General features: G+C 37.2%; 1 protein-coding gene across 2 annotated transcripts in view; it reads left to right on the top strand.

The window, feature by feature from the left end:
* Positions 1–20,494, top strand: part of MACO1 (macoilin 1) — an 86,406-nt gene that overhangs the window by 17,463 nt on the left and 48,449 nt on the right. For both annotated transcript variants that reach the window (XM_074218085.1, XM_074218087.1), the window contains exons 2-6: positions 5,680–5,821; positions 7,846–7,972; positions 11,336–11,459; positions 14,859–15,037; positions 17,197–17,695. In XM_074218085.1, coding sequence (XP_074074186.1) covers positions 5,680–5,821; positions 7,846–7,972; positions 11,336–11,459; positions 14,859–15,037; positions 17,197–17,695 — 1,071 coding nt within the window. The remainder of the gene's footprint in view (positions 1–5,679; positions 5,822–7,845; positions 7,973–11,335; positions 11,460–14,858; positions 15,038–17,196; positions 17,696–20,494) is intronic.

The following is a 20,494-nucleotide window of genomic DNA, read 5'->3' as shown; positions in this document are numbered from 1 at the left end:
TTGTGCTGGAGAGGTCTTTTTTTTTTTTTTTTGCAAGGCAAATGGGGTTAAGTGACTTGCCCAAGGCCACACAACTAGGTAATTATTAAGTGTCTGAGGCCGGATTTGAACTCAGGTACTCCTGACTCCAGGACTGATGTTCTATCCACTGTTCCACCTAGCTGCCCCTGGAAAGGTCTTCTAAGGAGACCTGGTGATAATTTAATAATCCCTATTCAAAGTTCTCTTCTTATCAGGCTTTCTTCTCTTATGTATCTTTGATCTCCTGTCTTTCCAGAAGATACTGCATCACTGTCCATGCTCTCCAGTATTGCACCCCTCCTCTTGTCCCCACTATACAAGGCATACTCCTTGAAGCTTACTGCCACTTTCAAGCCCTCCTTCTTTTACCTCTCCTACTTTAAAGGATACTCTATATTTACCACTTTGTGCAGATTTTGATGGCAGCCATGTGCTGCCACTCAGGACATTTTTCCTCTTTTCTCAAGGAATTCAGTACTAGTTTGTCACTTCCCTTCACACCCACTGTTAGAGTGAGAAACTTCAACATGCATATTGATATTCCCAAGATATAATGCTCTCCCAGTTCACCAGTCTCATCAAACTCTATACACGAACCTTTTTTCCACCTCGAGCATATAGGAATAATCACTTCATCATTTCCTACAAGTATTTTATTTCAAGAACTCTGAAATTCCATTGAAATATTCGAAATTCCTTCCATTGCCAACTTTTCCTGTGCTTCATTCTTTGCTCTCCCCATGGTCTTCAGTCTCTCCTCCATTGGTGCCATTCCAAGCCATTACCTAATTCATTTGCCTTTTCCCCTTTTCCAATCTTGACCTCATCTTTAACCAGTTCAGCTTTACATTGACCTCCATTTTTGAGTTCTTTGATTTAAGTTCTTTCTCATGCCTTGCCAAACCCCAGATACCTTGCACTGTGTATCCCCTCCACTCTTATTCATGTGCAACTGAATGAGGAGGTGGAGTTGAGTGGATCTTCTCAAGTCCTCCACTACAGCCTTTCCCTCTCTGTTCTCAGGACTCACTTCATATATTACTAAGAAGATAGAGACCATTCCCCCTTCAGTGCTCTTTTCTTCTTTAGGTATCAAAACTCCTTGTCATCTTCATTCCCTCCTTTAGTCTCTCAACTAAAAATTGACCAATCCCTTTGCCAAAACCTTGTCTTGTGCCTGTGCTACTGTCCTCTTCCAACTTTTCTTGTAAATTTTCCATGTAATCATTCTCCATTCCATTACCCCCTCCATCCCAGTCTTCAGTCTCTTCTTATCTACTTGTTCCTTCCCAGCCCTCTATAAGCATACCCAGGAACTCCTCCGCCTTCATTTAACAGTAACATCCCCTAAAGCTGATATCCTATTTCCCCCTTACACTGCAGCATTCCTAGAAAAAGATGTCTGGACTTATTGTCTTTATTATATCTCTACTCACTTGCCAACTCTTTGCCTGCCAATCTTATTTTGCAACTGAAACTACTCTCTCTTTAAGGTTACCAGTGTTATTCTAATTGCCAGATTCACCAGCTTTTTTTGTCAGAGTTCACTTTTTATGCATTTCAAGCATTTTAGTGTTGACCACCCTCCATTCTTGGTTACTATTCTCTGAGTTTTCATGATTCTTAGTCTTATTGTTGCTAATAAAGTTTTTTCTACATATGTATATCAGGTCTATTTATCCAACCCCAATCTCTCTCCTGACCTCCAATCTCACAACTCCATTTGCACATTAGACATTTCAAGTTCTTTGCCTCCCATAGACATTTAAAAATTAACATGTCTAATATTGAACTCAATATATTTCTCTCTAGGTCCTTTCCCCTTCTGAACTTTCCTAGTATCATCCTCACTGTCCTCCCAGGTTACCCAGGTTCACAGCTTAGGTACCATTCTTAACTCCCCAATCTCTCACCCCAACATTTCCAATGTTGCTTCTACTTTTGGTATATATCTCCTGTGAGCTCCTCTTTTTCCTTTAACATTGCTACCTTTGTGGTGCAGATTCTTATCACTTCTAGTCTGGACCATTAAATCAGCCTGCTAGTTGGTTTCCTTGTCTCAAATCTTTCCCACACCCCAGGTTTTCCACTATTCAGCTATTAAAAATGATCTTCCTTAGGGGTGGCTAGGTGGCATAGTGGATAAAGCACTGGCCTTGGAGTCCAGGAGTACCTGGGTTCAAATCCGGTCTCAGATACTTAAGAATTGCCTAGCTCTGTAGCCTTGGGCAAGCCACTTAACTTTGTTTGCCTTGCAAAAACCTAAAAAAAAAACCAACACCAAAAAAAATGATCTTCCTTAAGTGTAATTCTGAATATGTCACTACCCCCTCCCTCCCCTTCAATTCAGTGAACTCCTCTGGCTCCCTATTACTTCCCAGATCAAACAGAAAATTCTCTGGTTTTTAAAGGTCTTTATAACTTGGCCTTGTCTATCTTTTTTTTTTTTTTTTAGATTTTTCAAGGCAATGGGGTGAAGTGGCTTTCCTAAGGCCACATGGCTCGGTAATTATTAAGTGTCTGAGGTCAGATTTGAACTCAGGTTTTCCTGACTCCAAGGCCAGTGCTCTATCCACCACGCCACCTAGCCACCCCCAGCCTTGTTTAATCTTTTTTTTTTTTTTTTTTAAGGTTTTTGCAAGGCAAATGGGGTTAAGTGGCTTGCCCAAGGCCACACAGCTGGGTAATTATTAAGTGTTTGAGACCAGATTTGAACCTAGGTACTCCTGACTCCAGGGCCAATGCTTTATCCACTGTGCCACCTAGCCACCCCTGGCCTTGTCTATCTTAATAGGTTTGTTAATACCTCATTCTCTTGTGATCCTGGCCTCCTTGTTTTCCTTGAACAAGATCCTTTTCACTGATTTTCCCCTTTTTCTTTTTTCCTTCATTGCCTCTGCCTCTTGCTTTCATGTCTAAAATCCTACCTTCTGCAGGAAGCTTTTCCCAGTTCCCCTTAATGGCAGAGCCTTTCCTCTAAGATTACCTCCAATTTATCTTGACTATATATATATATATATATATATATATATATATATATATATTTTTGTTCTTAGTTGTTTGCATGTCTCTCCTCCATTAGAATGTGAGCCTTTTAATGACAGGGATAGTTTTTGTTTTTCTTTGTATCCCTAGTACAGTTCCTGGGACATGATAGGACACTGAGTTGGTTTCATGGCATCTAGACTTTGCTTTTTTCTATAATCTGCACAACTACCAATGTACTAGATTTTTTTTTTTTTTTTTAGGTATTTGCAAGGCAAATGGAGTTAAGTGTCTTGCCCAAGGCCTCACTGCTAGGTAATTATTAAGTGTCTGAGACCAATTTGATCCAGGGTCAGTGCTTTATCCACTATGCTACCTAGCCGCCCCTAAAGTGAGAGATAATTAAAAAACATCTAACCACATCACTTCCCTCCTCAAGAGCCTCTAGTGGCTTCCTCTTGTCTCTAGGGTAAAATACAATCTCCTCTGGGGTGACTAAATGCCCCATGCCCCTTTGTCACAACCTGTCTCTTCAGATTTCATCTTAGTTCTCCCCTTGGCCACTGGACAGGCATGTCGTTCCTTTCTCTGAGCTGTCCCCCAAGCCAGCAAAGCTTTTCCTGATCACTCAGACCTCTTGAAACTCAGAACTTTCTTCAAGGGGCCTCAAAAGACCTTTCTTGAAGCTAATTGTGGGTAAGTTTTATTCTCTGGCTAAGATTTTAAGTACTTGAGGTCTGGGAACTCACTTTTATTATCATTTCCAGCTCTTGTACTTAACACAATATTTGACACATAGTAGGGGCTTAAATATTTGTAGGTTTTTGTGTATATATTACTCTACAAAGATTAGGCAATTAATAAATATTTGAAGAATGAATAATGTCCTTCAGCTAATAGGATTTATATGGCATTAGTTTGGCATTGAAATGTATTTTAAAACTCCAGGCAAAATTATTTTGTACATTTCAGGCACTTCCAAACAGTTCATTTTAAAAGACCTGAATTTTATCCAGTATAGAATGGACAGTGGAAAATGGACTTGGCATACACGCTAAGATTTTTTTCAGCATAGGGCAGTTTAAATGACCAAAAGAATCAACATTGAACTTTCTTGGAAAATAATTGTCTGTTCTTTAGTACTATGTATTTTGAGATAATGTATATGAGGTTTATATACTTCAGCACCTTAAAATATTTGAATGAGAGTGACTAGGTGGCACAGTGGATAGAGCCGGCCCTGGAGTCAGAGGAGTATCTTGAGTTCAAATCCAACCTCAGACACTTAATTGCCTAGCTGTGTGACTTTGGGCAAGCCACTTAGGCCCATTGCTTTGCAAAAACCAAAAAAAACCTATTTGAATGAATGAATGAATCGTAGAACTACAAGGAACCTTGGCCATCTAGATCTATTTCAACTTTTTGAGGAAATCGCTTAAGAGAGTGGCCAAACTGTACTATGATTTTATTTTTAAGCAAACATTCCTTTGTTCATTCCTGACATCTGGGGTCTTTCTCTAAGCAACAGATCACCTGAACTGGAAGCCAAATCTGATTCCTGCTTCTGATTCCTTGGGTGACCTCTCTTTTATGCCTTCTTTTTAGTTCTGGGCAAACCACTCCAACTCTAGACTTTCTCCACTTATAAACCAAGAGAGTTTGGTTTCTAAGATTCCTTCCAATTCTAATATCCTATTATTTTATTTTATCTCCTAAGGAAATTGAGATAGAAGAGGATCATGGAGAGGCAAGGAAGCGAATTAGCAAGGAACATGACCAAATGCTATGTGGTTTTTGTAAATGTACAGGATTGTTTCTTTCTCTTGTCTTAAGTCTCTGGGAAGCTTGTGATTAACTGACATCTGTTCCCTGTGCTACTTTCACTACCCTTGGCTATTCTGGAGGGTTGTTTGGTTTTTATTTGTGTGTGCATAAGCACTGAGTGGCCAAAGGAGAAAAGGAAAAACAGACTGAACTCTTGAGGCATGGATGGGTATGCATCAAGAACTTCATGGACTCTGCAAACAGATGTAAAAGGGGTGGGGAAAACAGCAAATTTGAGGCCTTTCAACCATGACATTTTCCTCTAATGAAGAACAGCTTGCGAGCTATAATTTTGAAAGTGTTGCAGTATTTTGAAGCCAGACAAATAACACATTTTTAAATAGTGGCAAAATTTAAATGTTTTTGCCACCCTAAATGTAAAGTACTTTTGGTCACTGCCAGACTTGGCACAGGAGTATCTGCCTTGTCTTGATAAGTAAGACTTAAGTGAGAAGTGGCTTTTAAAACTGTTAGGTGAGTTATAATATCTTCTTTTATCCTTTACTTTCTTCATTTTTATGATGTACATCAGAGGTGTCAAACAAATAGCCCATAGACCTTAGCACTCCCAAGTATGTGTACCCTGAACCAGTTTAAATTGGAAAATATATAAGAAATTAAGTAAAAATGTAGTAGAACATAGATAACGCTAACATGTGGTTTTTAAAAATATTCAGCCTGCAGGGATTCTCATGCATATTTAGTGACTTTTTCTATTTGAGTGTGCCATACTTGGGAACACAGTTACTTACATATTTCTCTTGATAAGGAATAGTGGAGTTTTTTTTCCCTTCTAGTTCTTCACAACTATCATTGAATTAACACTTTTATTTTTATTTTCTTTTGCAGTACATTTTTATACCTGAAGTTCCTGGTAGTGTGGGCACTTGTATTGCTGGCCGATTTTGTCCTGGAGTTCAGATTTGAGTACCTGTGGCCATTCTGGCTTTTCATCAGAAGTGTTTATGATTCCTTCAGATATCAGGGTTTGGTATGTTCACTAAAAATGATTTCCAAATGTAATCTATATAATATGTAATAAATTTCATTTTATAGTCATTTCAGGGAAATTTTTTTATTTAAAGATTTTATTTATTTTGAGTTTTGCAATTTTTCCCCCAATCCTACTTCCTGTCCCCCACCCCCACAGAAGGCAATCTGCCAGTCTCTATGGTGTATATGTGTGTGTGTGTGTGTGTGTGTGTGTGTATATGTGTGTGTGTGTATGTATACATATACACATGTATGTTGATCCAAATTGAATGCGATGAGAGAGAAATCAAATCCTCAAGGAAGAAACAAAAAGTAAAAGAGATAGCAAGATCAGACAATAAGATATCAGTTTTTTTTCCCTAAAATTAAAGGTAATAGTCCTTGATCTTTGTTCAAACTCCACAGTTCTTTCTCTGGATACAGAAGGTATTCTCTATCTCAGATAGCCTCAAATTGTCCCTGATTGTTGCACTGGTGGAATGAGCAAGTCCATCAAGGTTGATCATCACCCCCATGTGTTTGGGTGTTCAATGTTTTTCTGGTTCTTCTCATCTTTCTCAGCATCAGTTCATGCAAATCCCTCCAGGCTTTCAGGGAAATTTCTAATGCCTAATAATGGAATCAGATAGATTTTGGTAGGTGGGTACAACTTGAGTTTTATTATCTAGTCTTTAGACTTAATGTAGCTTCAAATGGCATTTTGCCTAGCTCTGTTGGGCAAAAATAAAACTCCTTAGTAGTTTATAGAAACGAAAAGTCTACATGATCTTTTTTTTTTTTAAGGTTTTTGCAAGGCAAATGGGGTTATAAGTGGCTTGCCCAAGGCCACACAGCTAGGTAATTATTAAGTGTCTGAGACCAGATTTGAACCCAGGTACTCCTGACTCCGAGGATGGTGCTTTATCCACTATGCCACCTAGCTGCCCCTTACATGATCTTTTCTAAAGACTTATTTTGTCCCCAAGAATCCAATAATATTCTTCATTCTGATAGAAGAAAGTTGAGAACCTGAATTGGGACTAAAGAGTTGGATCTAATAATATCTAGCTGTAGACTGAAGCAGTGATTCAGATCAGATGAGATAACTTTGTAAGCTGCTCTATTATGTATAAATCTGTTACCAGCAAATAGCTGGTTTGTTTTTGTTGTTTTTTGCTGTAATACATATGGTTGTTTAGTTCATAGGGTCAAAGCAGAGCTAAGTTTAGAGTTTGATTTCTATTGTAGGCCAGTTAATAGTGTTCAAGACTAGAGCATGTTCAGAGGTAAAATTGCCCTAGTTCCCTCCTGCCTTCCCCTTCCCTTCCCCCTTTCCTCTCAGTATCTTAGTTCAAGAAAGAAGCTTACAGGAAGAGTGCAAATGGATCTATAAATCAATGACTTAACAAAGACCATCCACATCTTAGGTCCTGCTGATGGTGGGGCAGTATCATAAAACAGTTGGCACTATAAACTTTATTTTTAAATTGCTGCCTCTTCTCCCTTGGAGATAGAGATAAGTCTCCCATGAGACCTTGTAGGGGCAAAGTTGAGTGAGAAAACTCAAGGTTTTTTAAGGTTAAAACTATGAAATTCATATGAAGTTAGTGCTGACTTATCTTGTTTTTTTTCCTGATCCCTTTCTCCTTAGTTAATTAATTATTATAAATAGCAGTAATCTTTAATGTAGAGACATTGTCCTATGATTAAATAACTACCACGTATTTAAATATTCACATTGAAGTTAAATGTTGCTAACCTACACTCTAATTAACTATGTTCAATTCTTTTAGAAATTTACTTCCATGGGGCAGGCAACTGGTTGGCACTAGCCCTGGAGTCGGAGGATCTGAGTTCAAATTTGGCCTCAGACACTTACTAATACCTAGCTGTGTGACCTTGGGCAAGTCACTTAACCCCATTACCTTGAAAAAAACCTAAAAAGAAAAAAGAAATTTACTTCCTGATGTTTAACAAATATAACAGCCTATTTGATGGAAAGTAATTCATTTTCTGACATTTTGTTTTGCTTTTTTCCTTTAGGCCTTCTCTGTATTTTTTGTTTGTGTAGCATTCACCTCAAATATAATATGTCTCCTGTTCATCCCTATACAATGGCTGTTTTTTGCTGCCAGCACTTATGTATGGGTACAGTACGTCTGGCATACAGGTGAGTCTTTTGGATTTTTAAATGAACTGGAACTTTTGTTTTGAATTCCAAAAAAGGAAAAAAAATCTTTTGGCATAAATTGTGATAGAGTGACAGTGGTTGTGTGCATTTTAAAACTGTCTTCCAGATTCCTATTAAATTCAGTTTGGGTAGTAGAAGAACATTGACCTGGGAATCAGGAGACCTGGATTTGTAGTCCTGTCTCTGCACTTAATAACTATAGATTAAAATCTCAATGCTGTAGGGCTTCTCATGGTATCACCTCTCTAATGTCATGATCTTCTTTGAGAATGAAGGAAAAACAAGAAAATCTCAACAGGTTTAACTGTAATCTTCATTAAGTCACCCTCTTTAACTTTTTTTATTGTTAGTATTCTGTGACCCATACTTCTCTATAGATCACTTTTACCAAGGGATTGACGTTCAGCCGCTCTTGTTTGCTAATTAGTTAAAGCTTTTTAGTAGTTTTCAGTCCAGCATCTTTGTGATTTGCCAGTTAAGTTGTAGACACTTTAATGGTTGAAGCTTCAGTGTGAAACCTTTGATGAAAAATTAGGAATTTATTTGAATATAGTCTTAAAATCCTGTATATTCACAACCATTCACTCTTCATAGTTGGTCACTAACAAAATATATGTAGCATATTTATTTAATTCAGTTAAGACCAGATACTGTGTGGTTTAAATGAAAAGAGTGAGCTGATATAATTTTTGTATTTCTTCGAAGACCAAGGAAAAACTGACTCTTGGAACAATTCTGAACTTGTAGGATTTAAGGACTGATGAAAAAACAAGCAAATAAAGATAAATCTGTCATTTAATGATAAAACTGTCATATAATGATAAAACTGAAAAGACCTTAGAAATAATCTGGCCTAACTCCTCAGTCTTCAGAGGAGGAAATTGTGTTTTTTTATAGTTGTTTTATTTGCTTGCTTGGGGGATGCACTTTGGGCTAAGTAACTTGTCCAGGATAACACAGCTAGTGTCTGAAACCAGATTTGAATTGAAGTCCTCCTGACTTCAGGACTTTATTCATTGTGTCACCTTGCTGCTTCAAAATTGAGGTCTTATAGAGCAAGTTCTTTACATATTCTTATAAGCTTAATAAAAGTATGATATTTAAGTACTTTAAGGAGCCATGACAGTTGCCTAGTTGGTGATGAGTTTCTCCAAACTAATAGAATCTCAGTACCTGAGAACTGGAAGGGGCTTCTGAAGCCTTGCAGTCATGGCCTGACCAGTATTTCTTTTTACAGTACTCCTAGCAAGTGGTCCTTAGCCTCCTCTTGAAGACCCCTCCTTAACCAGGTTGGTCCTCATATGACAGACCAAGGCCATTGCTAGCTAGGACCCAGTAGGAAACCTGTGATTGCTATAACTTGTCAGGGCTTAGACTTTGCCAGAATAATCAGCCACTGATACACATTTATTGAGGACCTATTCTGTAATGTATTATGATAATTCCTGGGGATTAAAAAGGAAAAACAAAATTGTTTGTATCATTTCCTCACTCCTACCCCCAGTGTAAAATGTCTCAGTGTTTCCTGGACAGCAGTACCTACTTTGCATTATCACACAGTATGAAGTATGCTCAGTCATTCTCCTTTTTGTGTGATGTTTTCCACACATTGCTATTTACTCACTTTTACTATTCGCTTGGAGATAGGTACTGGAAAATGCCATCAGCCATGCCCTAGTCCCCTTATCAGCCTAGAGAACAGGAGGAGCCATCAATTATGGGGATTGTTCTTAATAATGAGCCTCCTTAATAAGGAAGAGCTCCTCAAGCTAGCTCTTCAAGTCTCTTCACCTTCCTAGGCCTCATTGGCTGTCATGGAATAAGTATTTGCTTCTTGACCTGATTTGACCTGAAGGACTTAAAGGTTGAATCATCTTCCAGCCTTCGTGTACTATGAGTCTGTGACAAGTTTAGCAGTTGAAAGAAAAAAGTAAGTAGCTAGTTTTAATTAGAATAGTTTGGGAATAGGTTTTTGGAATTATCAATAGGGTTTGAGCCAAATGACACCTATTTGTGATAGCATCTCCTGTAGTTCTAAACTTCAAAATGATATTTGGAGCACATTAACATGTTTTTGTTTATATTGACAAATGCTTTTTAACATTTGAGTTTATTGCTTGTTATGCTGGACAGGATTGAGTGTAATTTAATAAATCTTGGATTTGTTTATCATCCTATTGTTCATAGGAAGTCTTCTTTGATGGTAAAATGACAGTGGAAAGGGCGGGCTTGGTATGATTAAAAGGTGTTTCCAGAAGGTACTGAAGAAATGGGGAAGGTTAATTTGGTAACTCAGGAAATGGAAAAGTTCTCTAAGAGAGAGGCTTATAGTTGAATTATCAAAGGTCTTCATCCGCAGAATGGCTTGATGTTTGGTATGTTTTTGTACACATATACTTGAAGCATTCATGTTCTTTTTGACTGGGGGAAGCCAATATCTACATTTGTTGAATCTACAATAATGCTGTCTGTACTGACCCTATCTTCAAAAAGTTCACTGTGTGGTTACATCACTGTGGTGTGAGGGGAAAGCACCAGGGTGGTGGGTAGGAAATCTGAGTGGTGATCCCAAGTCTGCTACTAATTTTGCTTCTGGCCTCCTTAGTGAAAGAAGGGGATTAGAACTATGTCACTGAAGAGCTCTTCCAAATTTTGTGGTTTTGATCTTATCCTAGTTAACATTAGGAAAAGTATCTTGAGTATTTCCAAGTTACTGACACAACTTTTTCTGTCTTTTCTTAAGCACTCTTCTGTAGTTATATTTTCCTATCTGAGTAATCTCTCATGCCTTCTCCAATCAAGTTAGTTCATATGTTTTCCTTCCCCCTCATTGTTTTTCCTTTCTTTTCTCTATCTCTTCCCTATCTCCCTTTCCCTCCACTCCCCCTCTTCTCTCTCTTCATCTCTCTCTTTCTCTTTGTTCCTTTCCTATCTCTCCCTTTCCTCCTTTCACATCAATCTTTAATCTATACAGGGTATCTATATTCAATTTTGTCTTTTTTGCCTGTATATACTTTCCACTCCAGGACTTCTCTTCCTCATCTGTAAAATAGAGCAGGTTGAACTAGATGGTCTCAAAAGCCTTTTCCAGTTCTAAATTCTAAGATCTTATATGTCAAGTCTGTAATATGTTTCCACAATTTTGATTTTTAGAAAACTGACAAAAATTCTCCTTTTATCGGAAAGACATTTTTCTTGGTTCTTTGGAAGGGTGAATGGCTTTTTAATTCCCAGGAAGTTGAAAGCTTTAATGAAAATCATGGGAATTGAGTAAAATCTGCTTTAGGATTCCTTTAGTTAATGTGTTGCTGATAACTGATTCTATGATTTTTTTTTTTCCAGAAAGGGGAGTGTGTTTGCCCACAGTGTCCCTGTGGATACTCTTTGTTTATATTGAAGCAGCAATTAGATTTAAAGATCTCAAAAACTTTCATGTAGACCTCTGTCGTCCTTTTGCTGCTCATTGGTAAGTATTGTATATGTTATTAAACTATTTTTAAATTTTTTTTAGCTTTTTTATTACATATTTTAAGCATTGCCAATATCATAAATTCTTTATTTTGTACACAGATATTTGTACAGAAGAATATCTTGATGAGAATGAACTTGGAATTTCTGTGATACTTTATATTTACTTCTCTCTGGACAATCAGTCTTTTGAGGCCAAGCCTGTTTCATTTTTGAATTTGTCTCCCCAGGACCTCTCACGGGCTTGACCTACAGAATGTCCTCAATAAATCTTGTTGGCTCAGATCAGATTATAGTGTAGAGAAAGGAATTCTAAATTGAGTCAATCACCAGGCTCCTGTTCCTTTCTCCCGAAACTATATTTCTGAAGTTCTCAATGAGCCATTTACCTTCTAGGAACCTCTGTTTCTTTAACTGTGAAATAGAGACAATAAGAATCACAATATCTAATTCACAGGATTGTTAGGAGCATTAAATGAAATATATGATAGAATATTTTATTAATCTTTTTTTGGAAATATTACATTCATTGATAATTTGTTTAAATAAAGTATCACTACAGGCTATGCTTTTTTGTACTTAAAAGATTTTATTTATTTTGTACTTAAAGATTTTATTTTATTCATTTATTTATTTATTCATTCATTCATTTATTTATTTGTTTGTTTGTTTTATTAATTTTTCCCTCAGTCCTATTTCCTTCCCCCCACAGAAGGCAATTTGCCAGTCTTTATGTTGTTTCCATGGTATACATTGATCCAAATTGAATGTGATGAGAGATATTTTATTAATCTTAAAAGTGCTGGGTAAACATAAGCTATTATTATTCTTCACAATTTAACAGAGGAGTATTATTCTGTCCAATGGGAAAAAAGCCCATTGTAAACTTTACAACCCCTTCCTCATCATTGCAGAGTTCAGTGACTGGCTGTGGATCTGCAAAAAGAACCAGGCTTTGTCACTGTATGAGTTAGTTTTGCTGAACTCTTTTCCCTTTTTTATTCTTTACTAGAAGACATTTACTAGAAGTTCTTTTTATAAGTTGTCAAAAACATATTTTAAAATTCTAGTTGATTCTCAAAAGAACAAATGTTTATGAGGAGAAACTAATAAATACCTGTGTTTTAAGCAAAAAAAAAGGCTTTAAAATATTAGTATTAAGATGTATATATGGGGCAGCTAGGTGGTGCAGTGGATAGAGAACTGACCCTGGAGTCAGGAGGACCTGAGTTCAAATGTGGTCTCAGACACTTAATAATTACCTAGCTGTGTGTGACCTTAGGCAAGTCACTTAACCCTGCTGCCTTGCAAAAACCAAAAAAAAAAAAACCCTAAAAGATGTATATACAAGTTTTCAATTATCAAGAAAATATTATTCTTCCTCTGAAACATGCAAATAATGTTCTTTTAAAATTGGGCCAATTGTCATTTGTCTCCATTACTAAAAACATTTTGCCTAGTTTATAATTTCTCACAAACATATGTTTGCTAACATTTAATGCATAGAATAAAATTAACTTGTATCTTAAGCCAGAAATATCAATCTATTCTTTTGTACTTTTAGCACAGTTGTATGAGTCAAATAAATCCAAAATAACCCATTAACTTGAATTTTTATAATATGCCCACATTTGGACTCTTCATGGTGATTGACAGAATTTAGATACCTATAAAGTTTATTCCTGGGTTGTGAAAGTATTTGCTCAGGCTGTGAAATGAGATCAGGTTGGTTGATAAGTTGACTAAAACATCTCAACTTGTCATTTTCCCAAAGACTGGGACAATTGACTATAGCTGGTTTCCTGATGTGATACCAACCACATGTTGGTGTTGATACTGTTATGTTTTTATCTAGATCAGTGGTGTCAAACCCAAATAGAAACAGGAATCAGTGAATTGTTCATAAGGATCCCTGTGGGTGCATATTGACTTAGAGAACCGCCTAATTAACATTGTTTTATTGTATTTCTATATACTTTGTTAAATATTTCCCAATTACATTTTAATCTTATTGGGACTTCACTCTCAAGAGTGTTGTTTGATGGGCTACATGTTTGACATCTCTGATCTAGATGAAGATTCTATTGAGGTTATGGTATTGTGTTTGCAGAACAGTTTTCCAGAAATAGGTGATGGTGGTACCCTTCTGGCAACAAGAAGATTAAAAAGCTAAAGCATTCGTCTGATTTGAACCCTGTCTTCTGGTACTCAAGAGTCTCGGATGATGACCTATTGGATTTGTTTTTCTGACTTTGAGATCAGTTTATATTCACACAAAGAAAGGAGGTCCAGTGCTTTTCACACAATATTTTTAAAGGGCAATTTTTGTGCAGATGACGGATGGATGAATGCTTGGGTGAATGGATGGATGGATTGGTAGATGGATGAATGAATAAAATTATATAGCTAGACCCTGCCTAATATTAAGGGAAGCAGTACAGTAGGAGTGAGCCAATTCCACAGAAACATTGTTGCAGTGGTAGTTGACCAAATAGTGCTTCAATGGGATTCTGGGACATTGACAATAACACATTATTATTTTAGTTTAATGACAGCATGAAATTAGGTTGACAGTGTTTTTTAGAGTATGCCTGGGCTCTGGTAACTCTTATAAGAAGGCTAAATATTCCTCTTTTAATACATGTTCTAGTACTAGCTTACTTGATTTCTTTTTTTTTTGTTTGTTTGTTTGTTTTTGTTTTTGTTTTTTTAGGTTTTTGCAAAGCAAATGGGGTTAAGTGGCTTGCCCAAGGCCACATAGCTAGGTAATTATTAAGTGTCTGAGATTGGATTTGAACTCAGGTACTCCTGACTCCAGGGCCAGTACTCTATCTATTCCATCACCTTGCCACCTTAACTTGATTTCTTTTTAAGAAAATCAGATTTCTCTAAAGGTGATAAGACCATTTCAGGTCATTGGTGACTTCTTTAATTAGATTGAAGTCACAGAGAGCTTCAGAGAAGATTTTCCTGAGGCTCAATCTCATTGGTCTGTTATGAATAAGCTATCCACCACAGTTCTCTCTGCATAATGACATATTTCATTTCTCTTTACATATTCTTATAGCAATTTGTATTCTTAGGTACTCATCCTATCACAATCTATATTATATTTATTCAGATACAAATGATGTAATTCATATTACATTTCTTTTTCATTTCTAAAAATTAATGAGTTATTTGAGGCCAAGGACCTCATCATACGTCCCTTTGTATCTTTTCTGACATCTAAGTACAGTGCTTTACCATGAATGAGTGAATGAATGATTTCCTATAGTAGATGTCATCATCATAATCAACTAGAATTAATAGTTCCAGTTGTTGGAACATTTAGAGGTACATGAAACATATGGTCTTTTTATTTTAACTTTTATTGACTGACCTGTCTTCTTTCTAGTATTGGGTACCCTGTGGTGACCTTGGGCTTTGGCTTCAAAAGTTACGTAAGCTATAAGATGCGGTTAAGAAAACAAAAAGAGGTGCAGAAAGAGAATGAATTTTACATGCAGCTTCTTCAACAGGCTCTCCCTCCAGAGCAACAGATGCTGCAGAGGCAAGAGAGGGAGGCGGAGGAAGGTAGGTCTGAAAGCTCCGAATCTGCTGCCTTACCATTCAGTGTGGCTGAGTGCAGTGAATGCTTGCTGTCCCACTTACTGCCCTTATGACTGTAGACAGTGGGTCTAAGAATTATTTGTTCTCCCAACAGCACCAGCGTTTTGTGAGGAAAATGCTTTCTGAACTCTCAAGTGTTCTAGAAATGGGAGTCATTGTGTTGAGGAAGATTCTTAGCCATCCTTGGCAGAGTATATGCTTGAAGTGGTGTCCAGTTGTTTATACTTAGTATAATACAGTCACTTTGAATAAAGAGTTATTAGGCCTGTTCAAGAACCAAATTGTTACTGAGGTCAGGTTGCTGTGATTTGTGTATACAGAAATACATGTTCACACACATACACATGCATGCTATATATATACATACATACATACATACATACATATATATGTGTGTATACATATGTATTTATGGATGTGTATGTATATAGATATGTTTACCCAAAATGAAAATAAGAGGGAAATATAATCTATTTCAAATTGATTTTATATAATATTCTGTAAATGAGGCTTTGAAATGGGACTTTACTAATGAGACCCAATTACTGGGAACCCTCAGCTAAGAGAAATGGAAGAACAGTGGCATCTGGTGTCTTTGGTTAAGGGACAAAAGGATGATGTGAACCTGGCTTCATTCTGACTGACTGGCTTATAGGGTAGAGGGTAGGGAAATTGATTTAAATCTCTCCCAGAATTAAATTCAGTTCATCAAACATTGAGCACCTACTTGTATTGAGTGAATATTGTGCTAGTTAGTCTTTGGAGAAAGGACAGAGTTTAGATAAGGCACAGTCTCTGCCCTCATGGAGCTTATCCTATGTTTTAGTAGGGGAATATCAGATACAGATTCTCAGTAATGCTAGAACAACAGAGTGCTCTGAGTTACTGGGGAAGATTGTTTTTGCTGGGCATGGGAAGAATCAGGAAGGGCTTCATAAGGTGGCATTGTAGTCATTCTTTAAAGATGAATAGGAACTTTGGGGCAGAGGATGGGGAGAAGGATAAGGCATAGAGAACATCATGGATAAGGACAAGAAGGTAGAAAGTATCACAGTTTGAGAGTAGTGTATGTGTGTGACAGAATGGTTTAAAATCTTTTTCTTTCCTTCCCTGGCAGACATTTAAAACTCCTTTTTGAAGTCAAAGAAAAAAATTCTCCCAATAAAGTGATAATGACTTCCTGTTTAAATTCTGGAGGCTTCCATTTCACTAGCAATCATATTTTAAAATTTTGTGTATAATTAAAATAATAGTTCACATGAATATAGTGGCTAGAGAACTGCCCTTGGATCCAAAAGACCTGGGTTCATACCTTGCCTCTGATGCATAAATACTATGACCTTGGACAAGTACTCAACCTTCCTGCCCCATCAATTCTTTTGTGGAACAGCTGCCCATTTACTTTAGTAGAGGACATTTCTTTACTGTGGGTTTCCAACACTGATGAAGTCACAAACCTGGACAAAAAAAAAATCTATCAGTATTTTTCTTGGAGAAGCAGTGTGCTGTGTTGGAAAGAAGCTCAAATTGGAAATCAGGAGACATAGATGCTAGGTTCAGTTTATCTCGAGTTATCTTGAAATCACTTAACACTGTTAGAACTCAGTTTGGGGATATAATACAGGAATTGCCTGTTCACAATCTATCTGTGAATATTTGCTCACATTGTATATCAGTTTCCCCCAGTAGTCCTTTGGAACATTATAGCACCTCATTTTTCAGATGAGGAAACAGACTCTGGTTGAGTGTGAAGGGGAATGACATGCCCAGAGTTAATATGGAGTGAAGCCTGGGTCTTCTGACTCCATGTCTAATGTTCTATTGCTTACCTTTCAATAAATATCTTACTGGAGCCACCTCTGGACATTATCTTTTTAAAAAAAATCTTCATTTGACATTCATAATAACCTGACTGTCTTTCCATGAAAGTGATTTTTTTTCAAGTATTCAGCTCCTCAAGCCTACTTAATTATGCTTTTCAAAATTGTATAATGTACTCTAGTTATTGCTTCCAAATGAGGATGCAAATTGTATAGGAAGTGTCCCAGCCATCAATAATGTAATGAATCTTCAATTGTAGAAAACTAAACCTTGCTATTTGTTGTTTATTTTTGGTCTTCTAGCAGCCAAAGGATTGTCTGATGTGGATTCCTCGATGCTGTTACATCACAACGGAGGCATTCCAACCAGCAAAAAGTTATCTACAACTTTGCCAGAACTAGAATACAGAGAAAAGGGAAAAGAAAAGGAAAAAGATGCCAAGAAACACAATCTTGGAATAAATAACAATATTTTGCAGCCTGTAGACTCTAAAATACAAGAAATTGAATATATGGAAAACCATATCAATAGTAAAAGATTGAATAATGACCTGGTAGGAAGTACAGAAAACCTCTTAAAGGAGGACTCATGCACTGCCTCATCAAAAAATTACAAAAATGCCAGTGGTGTTGTAAACTCCTCCCCTCGAAGTCACAGCACTACAAATGGGAGCATCCCTTCCTCATCTAGTAAGAATGAGAAAAAGCAGAAGTGCACCAGCAAAAGTCCGAGTGTGCACAAGGACTTAATGGAAAACTGTATTCCTAACAACCAACTCAGCAAACCAGATGCCCTGGTAAGGTAAGTGTGCTTTATGATACCTGGGCATCAATTGGTGCCATTCAGTCACCTCAGGCTTTGCCTTGGACAATATATATTCCCATTTTAGCTTGTTGAGGAGCTGTTTATTGAACAGATTTTTAACAGTTCTGCCTAGGATCCTCCCCGGTGGATAAGACACAGCCACCTTGAGCCATGTTGTAGTGGAGACCTTCTCATTTTATTGAGTTCTATTTAGCATTAGGTCGAGGAACTGTTTCTTTTTCCAGGAATGGGTCATTGTAAACAGAGACTGGATTGGGAACATGGGCTGTAGAAAATTTGGGGGGGTTTGGGGTCACAAATGAAAGAAGGAATAGTCATTCCTTTGGACTTTGAATCAATATTCATGGAATAAGATTCTTCTTTAACTCTTAGTACTTTTCATTTGTTTGTACAGAGTTTTCTTGGCACACTCTCCCTAAAAGAAGAGCTCTGACCCTATTCTCTCAGATTATGTTTGTTGGACAGCTTCTAAGAGGAAAAAGTTATTTTCCCTTGAGCTTTGTTTCTACCTTTAGCCTATGTTCTCTGTCATTTAGTTATCTTGGGGTTACTTTTCTCCTAAATAAAAAATATTGGACTGGGAGATTTAAGAGAGATGTTTTAAATTTTCATAGGCAAATATGTCAGAAGAGTGTTGGTCCAAGGGTTTTGATTTGATGGTCATGTATCTGAGGAAAAAAAGCCTGGTAATTGTTGTGTTGCCCTGCTTGAATTTAGACTGCATTATGTTTGAAGATGCATTTACATATACCTAGTTTGGGGTCACAGAATTTTAGAGCTTGCAGGGACCACGGAAATCATCTAATTGTTGGAGGTTCTTAACCTGGAGTCTGTGAGCTTGTTTTAATAAGTTTAATAACATTTTAATAGAATTGATTTTCTTTGTAATCCTATGTACTTTACTCTTTGTGTTTAAAACATTCTCCCATGAAAGAGATCCATAGGTTTTACCAGACTACCAAAGGAGGTACATTACACAGAAAAGGTTAAGATCCTCTGACCTTATCCAACCCTTCCTTTCTACAGAAGAGATAACTAAAGGTCAGAGATGAGAAGGGATTTGACCACCGTCACACAGGCAATTCCAGAGTCAGGACTCATCCACAGCTTTGTTGACTATCAGATCAGTGTTCTTTCTATCATAACTTAAATGGTTCATAATTCTGAAGTTTTGCTTTATTGGGCTTATATGACAAATTGAAATTGATCTATTTTTATATCTTTCAAAATTAAGGTATTGTAGGTTTGGATACCAACTCTGCCATTTCTCAAGGTCTTTATTTATAAAAGCAAACTTTTGCATTTGATGAATAATAAATTCTTTGGAAATTAGTACTAATATTTAGAACTTTTCTTTAGTTTTAGTTGTTTTTTTTTTTTTGCTAGGCAATGGGATTAAGTGACTTGGCCAAGGCTATTGCTTATGATCCCATTTGGAGTAGTTTTGGCAAAAGATGAGAACTCTAAGAGTTAGAGTTTCATTTTTTCTCTCGTAATCTCTGGAATCCAGATGATTGATTTGTTTTTGTTTTCTTTTGTTCTCATCTGAGAGAATATTGTCCTTATTCTTCTCCTTATACCTCTTTTCTGTATTTATTACAAAATTCATCTTTGTAGACTTCAAAAAATATGGCAAAAGATAATGACTAAAATTGTGTCACAGCACATTCTGTGCCTCCCAGATCTTTATGGGACTGTACTTGTTGCTGTTGATACCAGTTATATAACCATATCCATTCTTTATGGCTGCCTATCAAAACACACCAGCAATCCTCCATCTCCACATTACAGGGAGAATCTAGTGATGCCATGTTGGTCAGGGTCAAGGAGGACCTATTAGCCACCCTAATGATGGTGGGGTGTGTGTGTGTGTGTGTGTGTGTGTGTGTGTGTGTGTGTGTGTGTATTTTAGGGTGCAAATTTAATCTAGGCCATACTAATAGAAGTCTCTTGTCCAGAACAAGAAAGGGAACAGTCCTGCTTCCTTCTGTGCTACTTCCACCACATCTGGAGTAGAAACACTTCTGGGTACCACTGCAAAACTGGTGAGGTCTTCTTCAGATTTGTTAGCAGAGATGTTTAGCTTGATAGAATGAGGCTTTGGGATGGGGCAGGTCTTCATAATGATGCTTCTTATATTTGAGATGTCATGTTGAAGGAATAGATCTATTTTCATTGGTAGTAAATGGCATAACTACTAGTGGATGGATTAGTTTCAGAAAGTTGTATAGATATTTTGGCTCGTTGTATGTAAGGTGTGATTTTCTAACAATTAGAACTGATGGAAAGTTCAGTTAGTGTTTCTCCCATTTGAAATGATTCTCAAGTAGAGGTTGCATGGGTGCTTGTCAGGGGTGGTACGGAAGGGCCTTCCTGCTTCAGGATGGGGTATCCTTAAGATGTGGCCTCTGGGATCCTCTCTCGATGACAAGATTTGATGATTGAATTCCAGGTAGTTCACTGTTTTCTGGCACACCAAGTTGGAGATTCTGCAGCTCGGCTATGTGTCTGTCATTTCATGACTGATAACCCCTCCACCCCACAAGCAGATGAGGTTAGGATGAGAGTGCTGTGGGATCCCCAGAGAGTTCCCAGGGTCTGAGCTTTCAACAACTTCTCCTCTGGGAAACTGGTGCCACCCTAAATGAGCTGAAAATATTATATTTTAGGCAATTATCTATAAAATTTCTAGAGATTGTATCTTTCAGTTTAATTATAATAGAGAGTGGGTCTCCACCTGTAGCTTACCTGCTTATTTCCTCCTACTCCGACCTT

Source organism: Macrotis lagotis, chromosome 1, assembly GCF_037893015.1.
Source record: "Macrotis lagotis isolate mMagLag1 chromosome 1, bilby.v1.9.chrom.fasta, whole genome shotgun sequence".
Lineage (NCBI taxonomy): Eukaryota > Metazoa > Chordata > Mammalia > Peramelemorphia > Peramelidae > Macrotis > Macrotis lagotis.
Note: the sequence above shows the minus strand (reverse complement) of the source record. Positions and strands in the feature narration are given on the sequence as shown.